At 35.9% G+C, this 21,815-nt stretch overlaps 1 protein-coding gene across 1 annotated transcript; it reads right to left on the reverse strand.

Annotated features, from left to right (window-relative positions):
- Positions 1-1,178: 1,178 nt before the first annotated feature.
- On the reverse strand, positions 1,179-21,753 carry f8 (coagulation factor VIII, procoagulant component). Its single transcript, XM_087799610.1, has 28 exons — positions 21,663-21,753; positions 19,362-19,662; positions 18,568-18,666; positions 18,363-18,484; positions 16,698-16,910; positions 16,389-16,571; positions 16,191-16,294; positions 15,504-15,624; positions 15,161-15,431; positions 14,111-14,276; positions 13,917-14,004; positions 13,101-13,318; positions 12,878-13,022; positions 12,591-12,800; positions 10,424-11,139; positions 10,214-10,356; positions 9,747-9,912; positions 9,434-9,673; positions 8,436-8,658; positions 8,180-8,362; positions 7,318-7,434; positions 7,176-7,247; positions 5,757-5,842; positions 5,528-5,683; positions 5,325-5,469; positions 3,657-3,805; positions 1,497-1,679; positions 1,179-1,432 (listed from the first exon to the last, which is right to left on the reverse strand). The coding sequence occupies exons 2-28, from the start codon at positions 19,544-19,546 to the stop codon at positions 1,277-1,279; spliced, it is 4,860 nt and encodes a 1,619-aa protein (XP_087655736.1). The 5' UTR covers positions 19,547-19,662; positions 21,663-21,753; the 3' UTR covers positions 1,179-1,276.
- Between the last annotated feature and the right edge of the window lie 62 nt (positions 21,754-21,815).

Consider the following 21,815-nt stretch of genomic DNA (forward strand, 5'->3'; position numbering starts at 1 on the left):
GACTTTTGTATCCAAGTACTTTTGTAATCTAGTACTTTTACTTCATGACTTTTCTATCCGAGTACTCTTTGTAATCTAGTACATTTACTTCATGACTTTTGTATCCGAGTACTCTTTGTAATCTAGTACTTTTACTTGATGACTTTTGTATCCAAGTACTTTTGTAATCTAGTACCTTTACTTCATGACTTTTCTATCCAAGTACTTTTGTAATCTAGTACCTTTACTTCATGACTTTTCTATCCAAGTACTCTTTGTAATCTAGTACTTTTACTTCATGACTTATGTATGCAAGTACTCTTTGTAATCTAGTACTTTTACTTCATGACTTATGTATGCAAGTACTCTTTGTAATCTAGTACTTTTACTTCATGACTTTTGTATCCGAGTACTCTTTGTAATCTAGTACTTTTACGCCATGACTTTTATATCCAATTACTCTTTGTAATCTAATACGTTTACCTGATGACTTTTGTATCCAAGTACTCTTTGTGATCTAGTACTTTTACTTCATGACTTTTGTATCCAAGAACTTTTTTCTAATCTTCATGACTTGGATTTGAGTACTTTTTGTAATCGGGTATGAAATAGAAAAATAGTCAAGTAACAAAACTACATTACAAAAATAAGTTGGGTACAATAATTATCGAGTAAGAATACTTGAGTGAAAATGGTAGGTCACAAAAGTACTTTGATACAAAAGTCATCAAGAAAGAGTACTCAAGTCATAACAAAACATTTACAAAACATACTCAGGTATAGAGTAAAAATACTTGATTGCAGAAAGTACCCGGACACAAATGCTTGATTACAAAAATAGAAAAAGAACTCAAGTAAAAATACTTAATAAGTAACAGGATCTAAAAGTCTTTGAATAAAGATACTCAATAACAAAAAGTTTTACAATAAAAATCCTCAATTACAAATAGTACTTGAATACCAACTCAATAGTATTAAAATACTTCAGTAAAATACTTGAATACAAAAAGTCATTGTTTAGAAATACTGGAAATAAAATGTACTCGTATACAAACGCAATCTAGTGAAAAAAAAAAAATCACGTAAAAAAAAATACTCTGATATGAAAGTAGTCGAGTAAAAATACTTGATGACCAAAGGTTGACGAGGATGAGACGAGGAATCATCTCGACTAATAAAGACATGTTTGTCGTTGATCCTTGAATACTTGATGGTATTTTTATTATCCAAACACGTTCAATATTAAAGTAATATATATATATTAAAGTTCATATTCATCCCCTCGACACGTGTGTTGTTAGTAGGATGGTTGTGTGTCGCAGCCCAGCACCTCCAGACGCAGAGCGATGTCGTTGATCCATCCTCGCGGGTGAACCCGGATGAAGCGTCCGAACAGAGGCGGATCCATCACGTTGTAGACCTCCTCGTCCGGGTCGCTGTTGCCGGGGAACACCTGTGGAGACGCAGTTCGAAGGTCAGACGCCACGAGCGACCAGCGGGTAGGATGACGGGTCAACCTTCTGCCTCTGAGAGCCGACCTCCAGCGCCGACCTCCACGACTCCCTGTCGTCGCTGACCGTCACGGAGAACTCTGTGACCATCATGTGGGTCAGCAGGGACTTGGCGCCCTGGGTCACGACCCCTGTGATGCGCTTCACCGACCCCAGGTCGACCTCCAGCCACTCACCCGGGTTGTTGTACTGGAGACACGGAGGTGAAGGTCAAATACTTGTACATCTCTACAACACTGCAGCACAGGGAAGGGATGAGGATCAGCAACGCTAATATTTTAAAACTAATGAATATTTACAAATGAACTTTCAAGTTCTTGGACTGGAAAGAAAATATAAATAAATAAACTCAAGGACAGAAAGTACTTTAAAACATAGAAATACCAAGAATACCAATGTAATTACTGGAGTACTCAAGTACTTACTTTTTGTATTTTTAACCGACTCCTTTTGTATCTGACTACTTTTTTAAACTAAAATATTCTTATATTTGTATAGTATTTGATTTAATGTTAATTCATATTTTTTTAACATAATTATTGTTTTATAACTGAATTTCTTTATTTTAAAAATATTGTTATTTTTGTACTTGAGTATTTTTACTGGATAACTGTTGTATCCAAGTACTTTTTTGTCATTAAGTCATGTTAGTTATTTATTCTTTTATTTATCTCATGTTTTTATACACACACAAGTTATCAAGTAAGAACTTGTATATCGAAGTCATCGAGGAAAAATACTTCATTACAAAAAGTTCACAGATACAAAAGTAATGAGTTAAAGTACTCGGATCCAAAATTACTCTGATACAATAGTACCCAGATATACACATAAGTAACCGAGTCAGTACTTGTACATAGAAGTAATCGAGGAAAAATAATCAGGTACAAGTGTAATTAGGTAGAAATACTCTCGTAAAATACTTTGTTACAAATAGTACTCAGATAAAAAAGTCCTCTAGTAAAACAACCTGAAAAGGTGCTCGGATGAAAAGGTAATTAAGTAAAAATACATGGTAACAAAAAGTTCTAGGACAAGTATTTGAGTAAAGGACTTATGCAATAAATTAATGGAGTAATAAACAGAATAAAAACATAATTTAACGTGATACAAATACATCAAATCCCAGTGGATACAAAAGTATTTGAGTAAAGTACTCATATGATAAATGAATGTAGTAATAAACATAATAAAAACATAATTTAACGTGATACAAATACATCAAACCACAGTAGTACTAAAGTATTTGAGTAAAGTACTCATATGATAAATGAATGTAGTAATAAACAGAATAAAAACATGATTTAACGTGATACAAATACATCAAACCACAGTAGTACTAAAGTATTTGAGTAAAGTACTCATATGATAAATGGATGTAGTAATAAACAGAATAAAAACATGATTTAACGTGATACAAATACATCAAACCACAGTAGTACTAAAGTATTTGAGTAAAGTACTCATATGATAAATGAATGTAGTAATAAACATAATAAAAACATAATTTAACGTGATACAAATACATCAAACCACAGTAGTACTAAAGTATTTGAGTAAAGTACTCATATGATAAATGAATGTAGTAATAAACAGAATAAAAACATGATTTAACGTGATACAAATACATCAAACCACAGTAGTACTAAAGTATTTGAGTAAAGTACTCATATGATAAATGAATGTAGTAATAAACAGAATAAAAACATGATTTAACGTGATACAAATACATCAAACCACAGTAGTACTAAAGTATTTGAGTGAAGTACTCATATGATAAATGAATGTAGTAATAAACATAATAAAAACATAATTTAACGTGATACAAATACATCAAATCCCAGTGGATACAAAAGTATTTGAATGAATTACTCATATGATAAATGAATGTAGTAATAAAAATAATAAAAACATAATTTAACGTGATACAAATACATCAAATCCCAGTGGATACAAAAGTATTTGAGTAAAGTACTCATATGATAAATGAATGTAGTAATAAACATAATAAAAACATGATTTAACGTGATACAACCACATTAAACCACAGTAGTACTAAAGTATTTGAGTAAAGTACTCATATGATAAATGAATGTAGTAATAAACATAATAAAAACATGATTTAACGTGATACAAATACATGAAACCACAGTAGTACAGCAGTACCTTGGGCCTCCATGCGTTGACGCTGCCCTCCTGGTGCAGGCGGGCGAGCTGAGGGCCCCAGTGACGCATGAAGGAGGAATAATTGGACGAGGAACGGAAGTTTGTGTCGGGAATCAACCACTTCTGGAGGCCGAGCGGAAGAGAACAGCCTGGAGCGAGACATGAAGAACACGAGTGGAACAAGTGGACAATCGTTTGTACTTTGAAGCAATATTTACGTCGGTGACTGGAGGGTTTGATTGACACTTAAGGATGCAGATAAACCAACAGACAGGTCTGGAATAATAAGATCTTCAATCTGAGCTGATAAACTGAAGGTGTCTGGACCGAAGGATCAACAGATCCAAGCAGTGCTCGAGGGTCGAGGCAGGACTCGCTGCGGAGATTATATCTGTGTTCTAAGGTACAAAAGTAATGGAGTAAAAGTACTTGAAAACAAAAGTAACCAAATAAGAAAACCTCTTTCCAAAAAACACTAAGTAAAATTACTAAAGTACTCAAAGCATTCAGAAACCAAACAAATCTACTTAAAGTACTTGATTATTAAGTTATTGTTATTCATCTGTAATTTAGTAAAAAAAAAAACTTGAATACAAAAAGTACTTGGAAACAAAAATTAAAAATACTTAATTTCGATGATACACATATAAAAGTAATCAAATAGAAAAATTACTTGGATACAAAAGAAACCAATACTACCAAGTACTCAATAAATAAGTCAAGTAAAAATACTTGATTACCAAAAGTAGGATGGTACAAAAGAAATCAAGTAAAACTACTCATTTGCAAAAAGTATTTTGAAATAAAAGTAATCAAGTAAAACTACTCATTTACAAAAAAGTAATTTGATACAAAAGTAATCAAGGAGAAGTACTTGGATGAAAAGTAATCCAGTAAAACTACTCATTGACAAAAAGTACTTTGATACAAAAGTAATCAAGGAGAAGTAATTGGATGAAAAGTAATCCAGTAAAACTACTCATTGACAAAAAGTACTTTGATACAAAAGTAATCTAGGAGAAGTAATTGGATGAAAAGTAATCCAGTAAAACTACTCATTGACAAAAAGTACTTTGATACAAAAGTAATCAAGGAGAAGTACTCGGATAAACAGTGATCCAGTAAAACTACTCATTGACAAAAAGTGCTTTGATATAAAGGTAATCAAGGAGAAGTACTCGGATAAACAGTCATCCAGTAAAACTACTCATTGACCAAAAGTACTTTGATACAAAAGTAATCAAGGAGAAGTACTCGGATAAACAGTGATCCAGTAAAACTACTAATTTACAAAAAGTACTTTGATACAAAAGTAATCAAGGAGAAGTACTCTGATAAAAAGTAATCCAGTAAAACTACTCATTTACAAAAAGTACTTTGATACAAAAGTAATCAAGGAGAAGTACTCGGATAAAAAGTAATCCAGTAAAACTACTCATTTACAAAAAGTACTTTGATACAAAAGTAATCAAGGAGAAGTACTCAGATAAAAAGTAATCCAGTAAAACTACTCATTGACAAAAAGTACTTTGATACAAAAGTAAAAAAGCCACATAAGCAGGAAGAACACGTTAACTCAGGCCTGAATCAACCTCTTTTCTTGTGAGTCTGTGTCTCGGGTTCAAGTTTATGATTTTGAAAGTGAAGTGAGTTGAGGCACAGACTCACTGTTGAGGTCACATCCCAGCAGTTCCAGCCTCAGAGCAGGTTTCAAGGCAAAGTTGCGAGGATGAATCCTGACGTAACGCGCCACGAAGGGTTGTCTGAAGAGGTTCTGCTTCACCGTGGAACTGTCCAAGCTCCCGAAGAAAATCTTGAAGCGAAACAAAGAATGAAACGAACCTCTCGTGGTTTTCATGGTCGTCACGAACCTTGGACTCTCCGCTGGTGTTCCCCCGGTAGGAGGTCCAGGTCTTCTGGTCCAGGCTGTAGGAGACGTTGAAGTGCGAGACATAGTGATCTCTCAGTCTGGACCGGACCCCCTGAGTCTGGACCCCGTGGAGCAGCGTTGGCTTGAGGAGGTCGACCTGTTCGATATAGATGGAAATAAAACTTTTAAGATTCTTTATACGAATCATTTTTTCTTTAAACGTCTCAAACCTCGATCCACGACTTCTTACTGCTGCCCATCCAAGCGTTGATGTAACCGGACTGATGCAGTCTCGCCAGACGAGGCTCCCAGGGCCCTGAACACATCCAGGGTCAAGTAATACTAGAGTAATGCAGTTAAAAATACTTATTACAAAAAGTAGTCAGATTCAAGTTGTACAAAGTACAACATTATCGTATAAAAACAGTACAATTGTTAAAGTTAAACACTTACTTCCATAATGTATAAGAAATTGTGTACAAATACTCATGAAAAAAAAGTATTCGGATACAAAAATCATTAAGTAAAAATATTCAAGTAGAAAAAACCTTCATTAGAAAAAATAATCGCCAGAAGGTACTCCGTTATATAATGCTTGAATACGAAGGTAAACAAGTACAATTAAAATTACTTACAAAAGTAATGAAGTAAAGGTACTGGGATACAAAAGTTATTCAGATACCAAAGTTATTGAGTAAAAATACTCAAGTAGAAAAAGCATTCCCGAAAAAGCCTGAAAGTACTCGATTATATAACGCTTGAATACTAAGGTTCACAAGTATAAATACTTGCTATAGAAAGAAAGTACTTAAATACAAACGTAATCATGTAGACGTACTTTGATACAAAAGTAAATGAGTAAAAGCACTCGGATACAAAAGTCATCAAGTAAAGGTACTGGGATACAAAAAGTATCCAGATACAAAATTAATCGAGTCAAAGTTCTCAGATGCAAAAGAAATAAAGAAAACGTTTTAACCACAAAAAGTACTCAGATACAAAAGTAATCGAGTCAAAGTAAGGAGATGCAAAAGTAATCAAGAAAAATGTACAACCAAAAAAAGTAATCAGATACAAAAGTAATTGAGTTAAAGCCCTCGGATACAATAGTTATCAAGTAAAGTTACTGAGATACAAAAAGTATTCAGATACAAAAGTAATCGAGTCAAAGTAACAAGATGCAAAAGTAATCAAGAAAAATGTTGAACCACTAAAAGTACTCAGATACAATTGCATCGAGTTAAATTGCTTGGATACATAAGTAGTCGAATAAATACTTGATTCCCCAAAGTACTCGGATAGAATTGAGTAAAACACCTAAGTAGAAAAAGCATGAATTGACAAAACATACTCGATTATAAAATGCTTACCTACAAATAGAATCAATCAAAATTACTTGTTTCCAAAAAGCAGTTGGATAAAACAGTAATTGAGTAAAAATACCCGGTTACAAACAGTACTGGGACACACAAGTTAAAATACTTCAGTAAAATACTTTAAATATTCAAAAAGTAACTGGACACAAAAAAAACCATTAAGAGATCTCAAATGCAAATGTAATTGAGTAAAAATACTGAGATGCAAAAGGAATCAAGTCAAAATTACAGGAGTAAAAAAATACTATAACAATAGTCAAAGGTGATTCTTACCGATGTGGTCTGAGGCGCTGATCTGTGAGTCACTGATCCTCCCGGACCTCATTCCCAGCGGCAGCACACATCCTGAGACAACCAGTCATTCAAGTGCAACACAAACTAGTTGAAGGATCATTTTGAGGAAACGGTAACGTACGTGTATCGTAAACAAGAAGTTTAGCTCTCATGCCGGCTGACTTATAGTCTCCTACGCTGCACTCCAGCAGCCACAAGCCCACCGTCGACGCTCTCATTTCCACCGTTCCAAACACACCTGCAACAAAAACACACAGTTGATGAGAAAGAAAATCAAAAAGTATGTTTCCGTACAAGTCCTGGTTTCCTCAGAAACTCCCTAACAGATTACGCTTGAGTAAGAATACTTGATAACAGAAAGTGTTCAAATACAAAGTTAATTCAGTAAAATAACTTCATTAAAAAACACAGAACACAAATGTGATGGAGTAAAAATACTTGAGTACAAAAAGTACTCAGATACAAAAGCAATTGAGTAAAACTCATTAATAACGAAAAGTACTCAGATACAAAAAAATTAGCAAGAAATTCAAGTTAAAATATTAGATTACAATAAGTAGTCGGATACAAAATTGTTTAAGTAAAAAAAAGGACTCGATACAATAATACCCAGATACAAAAGTAATCAAGGTAAACTACTCAAGTAAAAAAAGCATTCAGAAACAAAAGTAATTCATTAAAATGACTTCATTATAAAGTGCTTGAATACATAAGAATCATGTAAACTTCTTCGATTCCAAATTGTACTTGGCTACAAAAGAAATTGAGTAAAAATACTCCATAAAAAAAATTATCAAGTGAAAATAATCAATTATAAAAAGAATTTGACTAAAAGTACTTGATTATAAGGGGTTTGAATACAAACGTGATCGAGTAAAATTACAGAAAGATTCTCGAAAACACACAGAACACCATCGTCAGCATACAATTGAATCTGTGACTCATAAGCATCTTCTTGTGTGTTTCTTAAGGTGAGTGTGTACCAGGGAAGAGGTTGAAGACACCCATGCGATGCTCCTTCTCAGTGTGAACCGTGAAAGGTAAGCCATGGAACTGGACGGCGTGATATTCTCCGTCACCTCCAACATTAAGGAGATGCCAGCGGAGCAGCTGGTGCTGAGCGACCAGCAGACCTGGAAGAGTCTCAGCCACGAAGCCGTTAATGGCTGAGATCAGCAACAGTGTTAGATTCACATCCTTTTGAACTCAAACATCTCCAGTATTATCCCAAACTCATACCTGCAAATGTGTTACTGGTGTGATACCAAGGGTCCTCAGGATTAGCAAAACAGGGGGGGACACAGTGTCGCTTCAGGTTCTCCTCAAAGTACCAGCTTTTGGTTTCATCGAAAGAGTGGAAGAGAAGGGAAAACTCCTGGACCGGTGCGTCCAAGCGTGTGCGCAGTGTTCCAGGTTTACAAACCAGCAGAGGCCCGATCAGACCCGAGTGCAGGTCACGCTCCTGGAGCAAGAAGTACCAGGAAAACATTTAATTAAGCGATACATTTACTGGGGAATGTTTACAACTGCAGTCAATCCAACCCTAAAAAAAATGGTTGGTTTACAAAAAACAGTGACAAGTCAAGTATTACAAGTATTATCTTAAGTTTACTCAAAAGATTAAAAAAAAGAAGTGAAAATGGGTAAAACAATCAGTAAAATACAAAAAATACTTGGATAGTATTTGAGTAAAAAAATGTCTCGGATACAAGGACACAGATACAAATAATTGAGTACAAATACATGATCACATGAAGAACCCGAATCGTAATACAATAAAAAGGCTTGAGTCAAAATACTTGATTAAAAGAAGTATTCAAATACATGATCACATCAATTACAAGGATACAAAGGTAATAGGGTAAAAAGATTCAAGTCAAAATACCCGAGTAAATACAAAAGTAATCATATGAATAAACTTGATTATAAAAAAAAAGTACTTGGATGTAAATGTAAGTGAGTAAAAATACTCGATTAGAAATAGTACTGAGGTGCAAAAGTAATTGAGTAAACATTCTGGTTTAGAAATAATATTCGGATAATTGATGCCCTAAAAATACTTGATTACATAAAGAACTTGGATACAAAAGTTGTGGAAAAACACCAAAATTAAACAAAAACGTTTTTGTCTTTAAACTGAATAGTGAAATGAAAGAATAGTTTAAATATTAAATGTAATTAAGGACAAATGTACGAAGAAGAGAAGATTGAAAAATGTTTCACTATTTCATACCAACCTTGTCCACGGTGGAGTAGTACGCTCCAGGTTTGCAGTCAAATTCTGATTCAGACGGTCCTTGTTTTTCAGAAACCTTCCAGATGTAAGTGCGAGCTTCTCCCGGAGGAACAGGATCACCAGGAACACCAGCAGGAGCAGACGAAGCAACACTTTGAGCGAGACCAGCCCCCTGCGTGCGGTCGTACACTCCTTGTAGGTGAAATGAAAAGGGTCTTGATGCCTTGTTCTTGAATATCACCTTCAGTAAAAGAAACCCAAAGTTACTTTAGCATCAACAGTGTGACATTGTTTTGTTTAGAGTTTCATCTTACAAAAAGTAGATCATTGATCTCCGTTCTGATTAAAGGTCCCATGAGTCCCAGATGCTCCTCAAGCTCTCCTCGGTTTAAAGGATCCTTGAAGTCTTTATCCCGATAGGCTCGGAACACCACCTTCTTGTAATCTGGAAGGAACTTCCTCATCCCACGTCGCATCTCTCTAAAAGTGATCAAGAGTTCTCAATATATCCTTAATATCTTTTGCAACATTAGGTTTCATTTGGAAATTTCGTGTAGTATTTTTGCTTTGAAAGTACTGAGCGTATTCAGATTCTGACCTAAAAAGATCTTTCTGTGTTGGTCTCTGTGTTGTCTTGACCTTTTAAGTTCTATTTATTGGGTATTGTTTTGATTGTTTAAGCGCTTTGTGACCCTGGTCTGGAAAAGCTCTACAAATATAAATTACTTACTTACTTTATCTTACAGTTGCAATACCACTGCAGACAGAAGGTCGATCCTACCTTAGTGTGACGAGCTGATGTGGTTTCCTGATGCCGTAGTCCCAGGTGATCTCCTCCGCGGCCACGTAGTAATGTCGATATTTAGTCCCGCCAGATCTCATATCAATATTCTCGTTGCCTGGTCCATCCAATGTGCTGTTCGTCTGTAGTAGAAGCAACATTTTTAAATTCGATGATAAGTAAAAAGTACACAGGTCCAGGCAGCATTACCTCGTCTGTGTAGTCGTCATACTCTAACGCCAGATTGACTTGTGTGGCGTTGTAGTCCATGAAGGTGTAATTGTAGTCCTCACCAAGCAGGGGATCCATTGGGTACTCGGGGGAATACTGTACGTGATTTGAAGGAACAGAACCAAGATCGATGTCTTCAAATTCTTCGGAGAGTGCTTCTCTCTTGGGTGCTGTGGTTCCCTCCAGTACGATCTCATTATTCTCCTCGAAAATGTTGTCGTCATTATTTTCATTCAAAGCATCACTTCCGGATTCACCGTCCGTACTATTGTCCGCATGAATCTCGAGTCCATTTTCTCCTTCTGTCACATTGCTTCCTAATTCTCTCTTCTGTCTGCCAAGACCTCCTACTTTAGTTACATTGAGTGAATCCGTCTTCTGCTCCTTCTCTAGGTCCTCCAAGACATCCAAAGGAATCCCTTCTTCTGAAGTGCCTCCTGTAACATTTGGGATTCCTGCTGTAGCGTTGTGGAGACTGAAAACTTTTTTACACAGTTGCATCATCATCTTTAATTTCCGAGGTTTGGAACCTCTTGGCTGAAGGTCAATCAGGTCCATATACTCGGATATATCGTCTTCAATTTCATTCAGGTCCACCATGGGAAATTCTTTGTTTTCACATGGTCTGACTGTGTAGTAAATGCTCATCCCTTTGTTCCTGAGGCCACCATCGAAGGCACTGATCTCCCACTCACCTGCGAGGGTTTTGAAAGACATAAAGTCTAACTGTAAAGTCACAAAGATCATACAAATATCACAGCAACAGAGTGTCCAAGACTATTTAAAATCCTATTATTTTAAGTATTAACTCTGGTTTTACTTACAGATCTCAAACTGATATAACTTCACAAGGCCCATAGTACTACTCTGCCAGGTATTGTGGTATAACTTTGTGAGGCTCTGTAGTATAAAGCTGCGAGACGTTACTCTGTGAGTCATTGTGGTTTTACTCTGCAAGGCTCCATGGTATTACTACAAGAGGCTTTAAGGAATTTCTAAGAGAGGCTCTGTAGTAATACACCCTGAGGTGCGGTGGTATAACTCCATGAGGCACTGTGAAATTACCGCCGTTGTAATACTCAATGGGGCGCCCTAGTAATACTCCATAAGGCGCTCTAGTAATAATCCACAAGCTGCTGTAGTATTACTCCGCAAAGCACTATGGGTAATCTCCACAAGGCACTGTTGTATTACTCTGCAAGGACGCTGTAGAGTTACTCTATGAGGCTCCATGTTATTACTCCCTGAGTCTCTGTGAAATTACTACGAAAAGCACCCTGGTATTACTCCGGCATAATAGTATAACTCAACAAAGCTGTGTGGTATTACTTCTCGAGGTGCTGTGGTACTACTTTGTGAAGCGTCATAGTAATACTCCGCAGGGCACCTTACTATTACTCCATGAAACACTAAATGTGCCTCATATTCTGGTGCACCTTATAGTGTGGATCAAGGATCTCCTCCACAACAATGTCAACGGACCCAGAGTTCTCTCCATGACCCTCTCTGGACTTTACTGCTCTATACTCTCCTCTTTTTTCTTACTCACTCTTCCATCTGCTCCCCCCCCCCATCATCACTCCCAGTCAGTCACAGCAGGAGGCAGTGAAAAATTAGTCTGGTTCTGCTCGAGGTTTCCGCCTCGGCACAGCCACACTGTGATTCACTCATTGTCGATTTAGTCAAAAGTCATTACTTTTGTCAGTTTTTATTTTCCCCACTAAAGTGTGACTTAAAGTGTTAAGTGTTTGAGGTAACTTTGTTAGGATATGACACTGTAAATAAAATTGAATTGATAAGCATGGTACTATAACTAAGCAAGATTGGGAGATGTTATCATGAATGAAGTTAAGAAAACATAACCTAGTTATTGTCCACTCCCACATAATACTTTAAGATAACGTGTCAAATTACTTTCCTTCAATATCACTTTTACACTCTTTGGAAGTCTCTGCATAATTGTTGACATCCATAATCTCTGTTCTTATCTCATCTTATCTTGTTAGGTCACCACATCGCCATGGTTTTGAGTTAACCACCCAGCAGGCCACAATACATGACACATGACCTTGAGCTTTACACATATGTAGTACAACACAAACTGAAGTATAAAATAAAAGTCTTGTTTTCGCGTGAACAAACTTACCTGCCAGCTCCATCTCCATGGTGATGGTCATGCCAGTCATCGGGAAAAGAGTGAGCACAGAGTGATAGAGGCCATGGTTTAAGAAGAGGTTTCCCGTGAAGTAGACCGAAAGGAAGTCACTTTGAGTGCCCACACTGGCCACGTGCCAGAACGTGACATCAGTCGAACACATGACGAACCTGCGTCCACCGAACATAAGGCCGTTTATACCTGGAAGTGAGAACATAAGTAACATAAACATGTTCGTTTGGTTGAAGTCATTTTACTTTAACTGAAGGAAAACTCACTGTATATGACATTTGAGTTGTAAAACTCCTCCTCTGTGAGGCCGGACGAGTTTTTAGCCGATTCCGGAATGTTTTCTTCGCTGAACCAACTTCTGTTCTCATCAAAGACGGAGAATATCAGAGTCCAATCGTTATCTGGGCCGAGCTACAGCCAACAGAAGGGTTTTTTTTCCATTTAGTTTTAGATTTTCAACATTCTGTTTGTGATGTTTTGAAAAAATACCAGGCGTCCGTTCGTGTCGATGGCGTCGTATTTGCAGATCAGCAGGAGTCCGACCAGCCCGGACGCCAAGTCTTTCTCCGGGGACGCTGTGCTCTGGTACAACCGGGTCAGGCACTCGGGGTCGCTCTCCAAGGGTCCGTCGTCATGTGTCAGCCTCCAAATGTATCCGAACGTCTCGTTAGGTTGAATTCCCGTTGAGTACAAATCGTTCTTCGCAACTGTTAAAGTAAAACAATTTAGATTAAAGTTGTGTACAGATTAAACATAGCAGTTTATGAATGAATAAAACACAAATATTATCTGTTAACCTGGGAATCTTTTCTAAATGTTCTTTTATTTAATAACATTTCTCTAAACTAAGGAGTAAAAAACACAATATTTTTTATTTTTTTTAACTAAAATAAATCAATATTTAGATATTTGAATGAAGCAAAAACACATTAGTAACAGAAACTGTGGGTAAAAGACTCTGAGTCATTGTTTATTTACTCATTCTGACTCACCATCAGCCTGTGGCAGGGAAGCAGAAACTTTTAAAGTCCTCGTAAACTGTACGACCACAGGATTGAATCGACTTCACTTCATTTATTTACAGTACTCGTATGTTGTTCCTCTCATGTTTCATGTATCTCAAAGCTAATGAAAACTACTAATTCCACTTCCGTTTACGATTTCTTTGACTCATCTGTCGTCATCAAAGCTGGTTTAAATATAATTTGAGTCAGTTATATTTGTCTTTTGTTCAGGAATATTCTAATCCATACTAGCATTGCTAATATTGGGTGAAAGATACAGTAGAAAAGTTCAGGAGCGTACCGTTCACGGATCCATACATGGGATAGATGTGGGTGAGGCTGTTCGGGTAGATGTTATAAGGACGACTGGCCAGATTTTTGAAGGTTATCTGTAGAAAATTGGAACATCAATAATGGTCACATAGATAAATAAATAGAATCTAAACCACAGGAAATACTGACTAATTTAAGTACAAGTTTGAAATTCTATCTTACATGAAACTTGTCGTTGACTTTGCCTTTCAAAAGTGGACCCAGAAGAGTATTCGCTGGATTCTTCTTCCGAGTGAAAGATCCATCCGTGTATTCTACAAATGCTACCTTTTTGTAGCGGTAGCCGTTGTGATGAGGATTGGAAGGAAGGTGTCTTGACTGCAGCTCACTGAGTAACAAGTGTAAAACAAGAACAACATCATTGGATCGGAGACTTATATTTGAACACAGAAGAAACATTGCAGAATTAAAATGACAAGTCATGTGTCGCTGGTTTATCTTGACACTTTCTGTTTGTTAGTCTAGTCCGCTGCGCCTGTTGCTGTACCTTGAGGCTGCTCAACTAACTATCTCATCAACCGTGGTCCTTGAAGCTACATATTCTTTAGCAACAGGCACCAGATTGTTTCCTTTAATGTAAGCAAGCTCACGCCAGAGTTCTTCTCCTGTCCTTTTTTTTTTGATAAATGCCTGCCTTTTGTTGCGTGGAATCAGCGTATGTGTTGACATGACCACCTCTCTCTTTATCATTCAGTCTTTCTTAGTTAGTTCTCTAACCGTGGTGCGCTTCGCGTTGACTTTTTAGACTGTGATACGGACTCTCCAGTCTTGGTCGCTTCTTCGTTGAATTTGTATTTAATTGTGAATTTTTAAACTTTGAATTAACCTTTTTTTTTATTCTGCACTAGTTTATTATGTTGTTCTATATTGTCAAGGACACTGGTTTCATCCACTAGCTTAGCATCTCAAAATGTCAGAAATGTAAGAAATAATAAGACAAAATTTCAAAAATAGACGGCAAAAATAAATAAATAGTCTGTGAAAAACCTTGTGTGACTAGTGTATCACAATTAAACAGTTCACACACAGTACAGGGACGTCATATATCATGAAAATCATACAAAATCAGCAAAAAAGTATTTTTCATGATAGAAAATGATGTTAGGTTATTCTGTCACGGTGAGCATAATGCCAAAGCCAGGGAAAAGCTAAACAAACAAAGTTTTTGTTTATGTTTTGTCTTTTGTGTCAAAACAATCAAATGTCCCCTACCTGTCAGACGGGGAAAGATGAGGAGCATAATCCCAAATGATTTCCTCTGCAGCGATAAAATGCTCCCAATTCTTGGAACCCCTGTTGGACCGGGCCTGAAGTGGTAAAGTCATGTCCACGAAGTTAAAGCTGTTCGACAAATCGTCAGTATAAAAGTCTTCTTCTCCTCCTCCTTCTTCTTTCTCAGAATGTTGTGCATTACGTCGATCCGGCCCTGGTTGGGGAGCTGGTTCCTGGCACTTCTCCACGGTGAATTTTGCCTTCATCCCGTCTGGGAACGGTTAAGGAAAATTAACAACGCCAAAGATGCTAGTAGATGATCTCAAGTAAAGAAATGTGTTACCCAAGCGGTGAGCGTGGATCTGACAGCTGATGAGGAAGTGACCTATGCTGGTGGGTTTCATCTCCGCCGTGATGAAGCTCATCGACGTCATCTCCAGGTTGACTTTGCGGTGTTTTAGTACCTGAACAAAAAAAAAAGGTGTTTAGAAAAGTGACTTCAAATGGAACCAACGGATGAAGTAGACGCTGATCTTAATTTGCGACACAAAATAATAGAGGTGTGTGTTGTCAAGAATCTGCTTATACGATCAATATCACGATACATGGACAACGATAAAATGTCTTTTAGGAACAAGTATATATTTGTAGTATTGTCGAGTACTAGACCACATGACTCTTGACGAAGTCGTAACTGCTTTCATATGTTTTCTAACCAAAATATGTCCAAACATCAGCTTTGAAAGCTGCTGGAGTCGACTGTATCCTCTCATCCTCAGTCATCAATATCCTTATTTATTTAGCGGCGGGGACATAATGACTGCTGCCATCTTGGCCGTTAGCCAAATTGCAACACAAAAATGAATATTTTGAGGTTTTAAAGTTTAAAATTACAAATAAACAAATAGAAGAACTAGACCGTATTGTTAAACATTTTTTTGGTGTATGAATATTTTCTCACATCAATGAAAGGGAGTGAAGCTAATGAAGCTAAAGGAATATAATTACAATTAACGGTGATCTCAAATACCTGCAGAGCGTGATCCTGGAACTGAATGGAGTGAATTCTGGGAGCTGATCCTAATCCAATTAGATGCCAAAACACATGATTTCTTCCTTGGCACAAAGTCAAGCCTTCACACAGGCGGGTCGGCGCACATGGAACAAAAAACAAAATGACTCAGTTCATGTCTCTCTGGACATTAAAAACTCGTCGAGTCTTTTTTACCGGGCAGAGTGGAGTTGACATATCCGTTGATGGTGTGATACTCATCCCTGCTCTTGCTCCGCTGATATCTTTCTCTGCTGGTCTTTTTCCCGACCTTACCGTACCAGCTCTTGTTCTCGTCGAACACAGCGAACAGCAGGACGAAGGCCGGGTTCTTCCTCTCGCCTCTTACGTCCAAAGCTCCTGGACGGTCGGATTATATTGAAACACAGTGAGTTTATTATTTAGGGTGTCATTAAAGGTCATTAAAGGTATGAAAAGGTATGATTTGTTAGCATCCTAAACTTAAAAAAAACAAAAAACACTCACCAGACTTGCAGATGAGCAGCGCTCCGATTAGACCCGTGTTGAAATCCCTCACAGGATCCACCTGGGACGAGTAGGAGTAGGTGAGGCACTCGGGGTCGCTCGTTGTCGGACCGTCGTTAGGGTTGATGTCCCAAACATACTCGTAGTATCCCCCCGGGGCCACGGCGTCATCTTCCTTTTCCTGGCCTGCTGTGGAGTCATCGTAGCCGACCCCTGCAGAGAAAGTACACGACATGACAGATTGGTTAATGACTCACCGTTTAAAAAAAAAAAAAGAAGAAGTTGGTCATGATTTAATAGTTTTGCAAACGTGAGTCAGGGAAAAATGTTCCAAATATAACTGTGGCAGCAGAAATGAATTCATTCTGGTAAGTAAAAATAAAAGCTTTCAGTTTCCTTTTTTTAAATTTACTACACAAAACCGAGTTTATTTAAGTTATTTTGCAACATTTCAATTTGGGTCTAGAACAGGGGTGTCAAAAGGGAACAATATTTTTTAGACCAGACCTCCGGGGGGCCACATTTGACTGTATTTCTGCGGCCCTCGTAATGTCAAAGTATGATCATGTATAAATGGTTGTAATGCATTAACAAATGTTTTTTGTATTTATTATTCATTTACATTTCAACATAACACTTATTTACTTTTTGTGTGTAATTTTTCGAGTATATATTAACCCCTAAAATTATTTTTTCAAGTTAGTTGAAGAGATCTTATGAAAAAAACTCATCTATACAAGAATAAAATTGCAGCTTATTTAGCTTAATAAATGTCACGGCCTAATGATGGATCTCCTTTTTTTTTTAGGGATTTTCTCATCTTTCTTTTTGCTTGAAGGCCCCTAACAACATTCACAGAATTTAATGTGGCCCTTGAATTATAATTTCCCACCCCTGTTTTAGACTTTGGGGTCGTCTGCGATTATTTTATAGATTATTTCATAGATTATTTCATTTCATTATTAGATGTATTATTCATATTTATTGTGTTCATTCAGAACGGCTGCCTTTCTTGCTTGGTTCCGTTTTTCTATTTCTTATTTTGTGCATTATCTTATTTCATTCTTTTATTCTGTACTGACACCATAAAAAAAATTATATGTTGGGCTAATAAAAGTTTCTTTGAACGGAATTCAACGTAAAATATTAGGGTGAAAATTCAGAAAATAATTAAACAAAGTAATGAAACACGAGGCCCACCGGAGGAAACTATTTTTAAGTATAATAAATGTGACACGTTTTTATTTGTTCAGGCTTTTCCTTGATTTTCTGGAACTCCTGTTGTGTTATCAGTTTTATCTTGATCTTTAAAGTATATACTTTATTGAATATTGTTTTGATTGTTTTAGCGCTTTGTGACCATGGTCTGGAAAAGCGCTATATTAATAAAAATTACTTACTTATGTCAGTAACGACGTGTTTAACTGACTCATAAACCTGTGAATTAAAGAATTAAAGTTTTCACCTAAAGGAATTTTACTTTCTCCTGAAGATGTTTTAACATTTAAAATGCTACTCAAACAGCTTTCTTTTTTCCGTCGTAACATTAATTCTCACTGATCCCAATAAAAAAAATAGCTGAGTAATTATCAGCTTAAGTATCAACGAAAGAATGCGAGTGACTCATAATGAAGTGGAAGTTTGTGTTCACTGTGTTCACTCCACCTTCGGACTGTTTCCAGTAGGTGACTCCGACGGGGCTGACGCTGTACGGCTGCGAAGCCAAGTTCTTGAAGTGAACCACCACGTGGTCCAGCGCCTGCGCGTAAATGATCGGACCTTGAATACCTAAAGCACAGAAATAAAACATTTAAATTCAAACATATTTTGACAACCAGTTGTATATTTTCATTAAAATTCATAATACTTTCCTGCCCAGGTGGGTCTCGGTTTTGGGACACTGTAGGTGGAATCCGTGTATTCTCTGTAAACTGCCTTGATGTATTTGTTGGTGTAGTCTTTGTTGGTTCTGGAAATTAATTAAAAAACAAAATAAGTTAAATTCGAGCTGAAATATGCGACAATATGTTGTGCTAATGCACTAGCATTTGCTAGCTACGATTAGCATCAAGCTAACCAAACACGCTTGATATAAATAGTTAAGATAAGTAATAGGTTAGTTTTCTATATTATATTGAAATAAAAAAACATTGAAAAACATATATTAGAGTGCAATTCAAGTTTTCTTCTTAAGCTATAGTTAGCAATGTAGCAATATTCAGAAAGACACTTACCCTTTAGCTTCATAAAGCTAATGCAAGCTAATGCTGTTTGTTTCAAAATCACCTTCATCGATTTATTATTATTATTATTATTTTATATATTTTTATATTTATGTAAGTGTGTACTTTGCGACATATCAAGGTAAAAAAAAAAACTTACTGAAGAGAAAAATGGGTAATGGTTGAATCTTGGTCATTGCGTCAAAATCATGACGTCATTTGAAGACAACTTTTGCTTTTACGAAATGTTTTTTTTAACAAATGTACATTTAAGGGAATTATTTTTTATTTTTTAATAGAGTAGAAACAAAAAACAGTATTATTTGTTTCGTTAAAATAAACACTAAAAAATTTCAATAAAAAAAAAATCACAATAGCAGTTTTTTTCTTTTTTTTAAATTAAGAAACAAATGTTTAATTGTTTAATAAAAAGTTGAATTACCTTTGTTCAGATTTGATGTCCGCCTCGTCCAAGTGGATATAATCCCATCCGATCTCTACTGCTGCGATGTAGTATTTCCTGACGGTCACGGAGGGTTGCGGAGGTACTGCGGCGGCGCAGACGAGCGGCAGCAGAATCATCATCAACATCATCTTCATCTTCATCATCTTCATCATCTTCATCATCCAAGAGAGACCACCTGCAGGGAGGACCGGGTCACAGCCTGGCCGCCTCTGGAGCTCCTCGTGCGGGGCTGGTGTATTTAAGACCGGGGTGGAGTTGGGCTGTTCGGTGGGTGTTGCTGGAGGAATAGTGCAAAAAAAAGAGAAAAAAAAAGTTAAATCTAATTCAATATCTTCTTAAGCAGGTGGATTTATTAAGAGTTAACCTGACAGGTGTGTTGTTGAAATAAATAAAACAATTTTAACCTAATAAAATAAAAAAATAAAGCGCATTTACGTCACTTGTAAAAAATGTATTACGACAGTCTAGAAAAACCAGAGGAAGCAACATGTGCAAGAGGATGATTACAAAAGAACGAAGGTGACAAATGTTACTTTTACTTGAGGATGTTCAGAGAAGTTTTGAGCATCTTTTACATTCATTTTAACAAACATTTTATTACAATTTTGGATGCAAAAGTGTCATCTAAATGCTGCCCCCTCCTGGATGAATACTGCAATAGACACATCATTATTTATTGTCAAACTAAATTTGCAAAAACGTAAAGAATAAAGAAATTAAATATAAATATGCGTCATTCGTGATTTTATCGTATTTGATATAACTTCTGATATGAAAGCAATTTTTTTTTTCGTAAATCTTTATTATATTCATTTAAATCTTTTTGATTGGGAAATAAATACTCAAAAAAATGACAAAAGCGGATGAACCAAGAACTCAAAAGTAATTATTTTAGTATTTAATATAATTTTATTTATACTTTTTAATTTTGTGAAAGCACCTTTTTCAAAATATATTTTTTCATATTCTTTTACATGTATTTAGGGTTAATAAATACTCACAAAAAGATCAGATTGGGGAACAAAAGTGCAATAATTGATTTTAGTTTTGTTTTAATGAATTTCATATAACAATTATATACATAAAAAACCTGATATAAAAACACCTTTTCCCTAATATCCTTTTATATTCAATAAATACTCACAAATAGGACAAATCAGAGGACAAAACTCCTAAAAAATGTCATATTATTGTATTTCACAACTTGTATATGATATAAAAGCACCTATTTCTCCAAATATATTTGTATATTCACTTTTAATGGACAATAAACCCTCGCAAAAATGGAAATAAGTCTTAAAATGATCATTTTATTGCATTGAAATAACCATGACATCTTTTTATATTCACTTAACCCAGAGACAACACAAGGGATACCACAAACCCATTTGTTTTCAGACCTTTGGGTCACCTTTGCGATAACACAAGGGTTAAACACTTAAAAAAACAATAATTACTTTGAACAAATACTATTTTATTGTATTTCATTTATTAAATATTTTTAAAAGTCTGATAAAAAAAATCAAATTTTCTCCAAATATCGATTCACTCTCATGACAAAAACAACAACCATTTAGTCATATTTAGAGACTAAAGTAATGAATAATAGAACTAAATACAAATGTAATATTTATCTTTAATCTCACCAGAGCCACATAAACACTTTGCCCAGGTCTGTTTTATTACTTTTATTAACTTAAGCCTAGTTTTCAACATATATACAAACATTATTTTTAAATAGTTTTCTCTAAAAAAAAAAGGATATTTTCACATTTTTTTCGAGATACTAGAAACAATTCTGAGGTAAAATTCTAACAACTATAACAAACTTGTAACCGCAATGATTGTGAGTTTTAGTGGGAATTTAACAAATGATATGGGTGTGACATATTCTGCAAATATAAGATAACATTCCCTGGAACACAATCATTTATGATCACAACTGACCTTGAGGCCATTTATCTAGTCTTTTGTGGCGTTTTTTTTTTTTTTTTAAATAAAAATGCAATACATTCTGTGAAGGATCAATAGAAATTTAATATACTTTAAATTGACAGTTCTATATGCGACAGATACAATAAAGAAACATAAGCTTTATTTAAAATATATATATTGTTAATAAATAGATTTAATTGACACAAATAAAATGTGTCCCCTGAGTTATTGGCTTCATAACATCTACGATCGGTTAGTGGGCGGCGCCCCAAAGAAGTAGAAACGCCCTTACATAGGAAATATGTGGTTTTTATTAAACAACAGGAAGTGTTGCGTTCTTACTTTCAAGATGTCTCAAAATCCTTCCAGTTAAGACTTGTTGTTCCCGGATTTCCTGGTTTCATCTTTCCACCAGACGAGGGCGCTGTGTCACTGTGTTGAAGAAGGGAAGAGAGGCGAAGGAAGAACCTGATGTTGCCACTGAAGTCAGAAGTA

The sequence above is a fragment of the Callionymus lyra genome, chromosome 9 (genome assembly GCF_982586985.1).
Source record: "Callionymus lyra chromosome 9, fCalLyr1.hap1.1, whole genome shotgun sequence".
In the NCBI taxonomy this organism is placed as follows: Eukaryota; Metazoa; Chordata; class Actinopteri; order Syngnathiformes; family Callionymidae; genus Callionymus; species Callionymus lyra.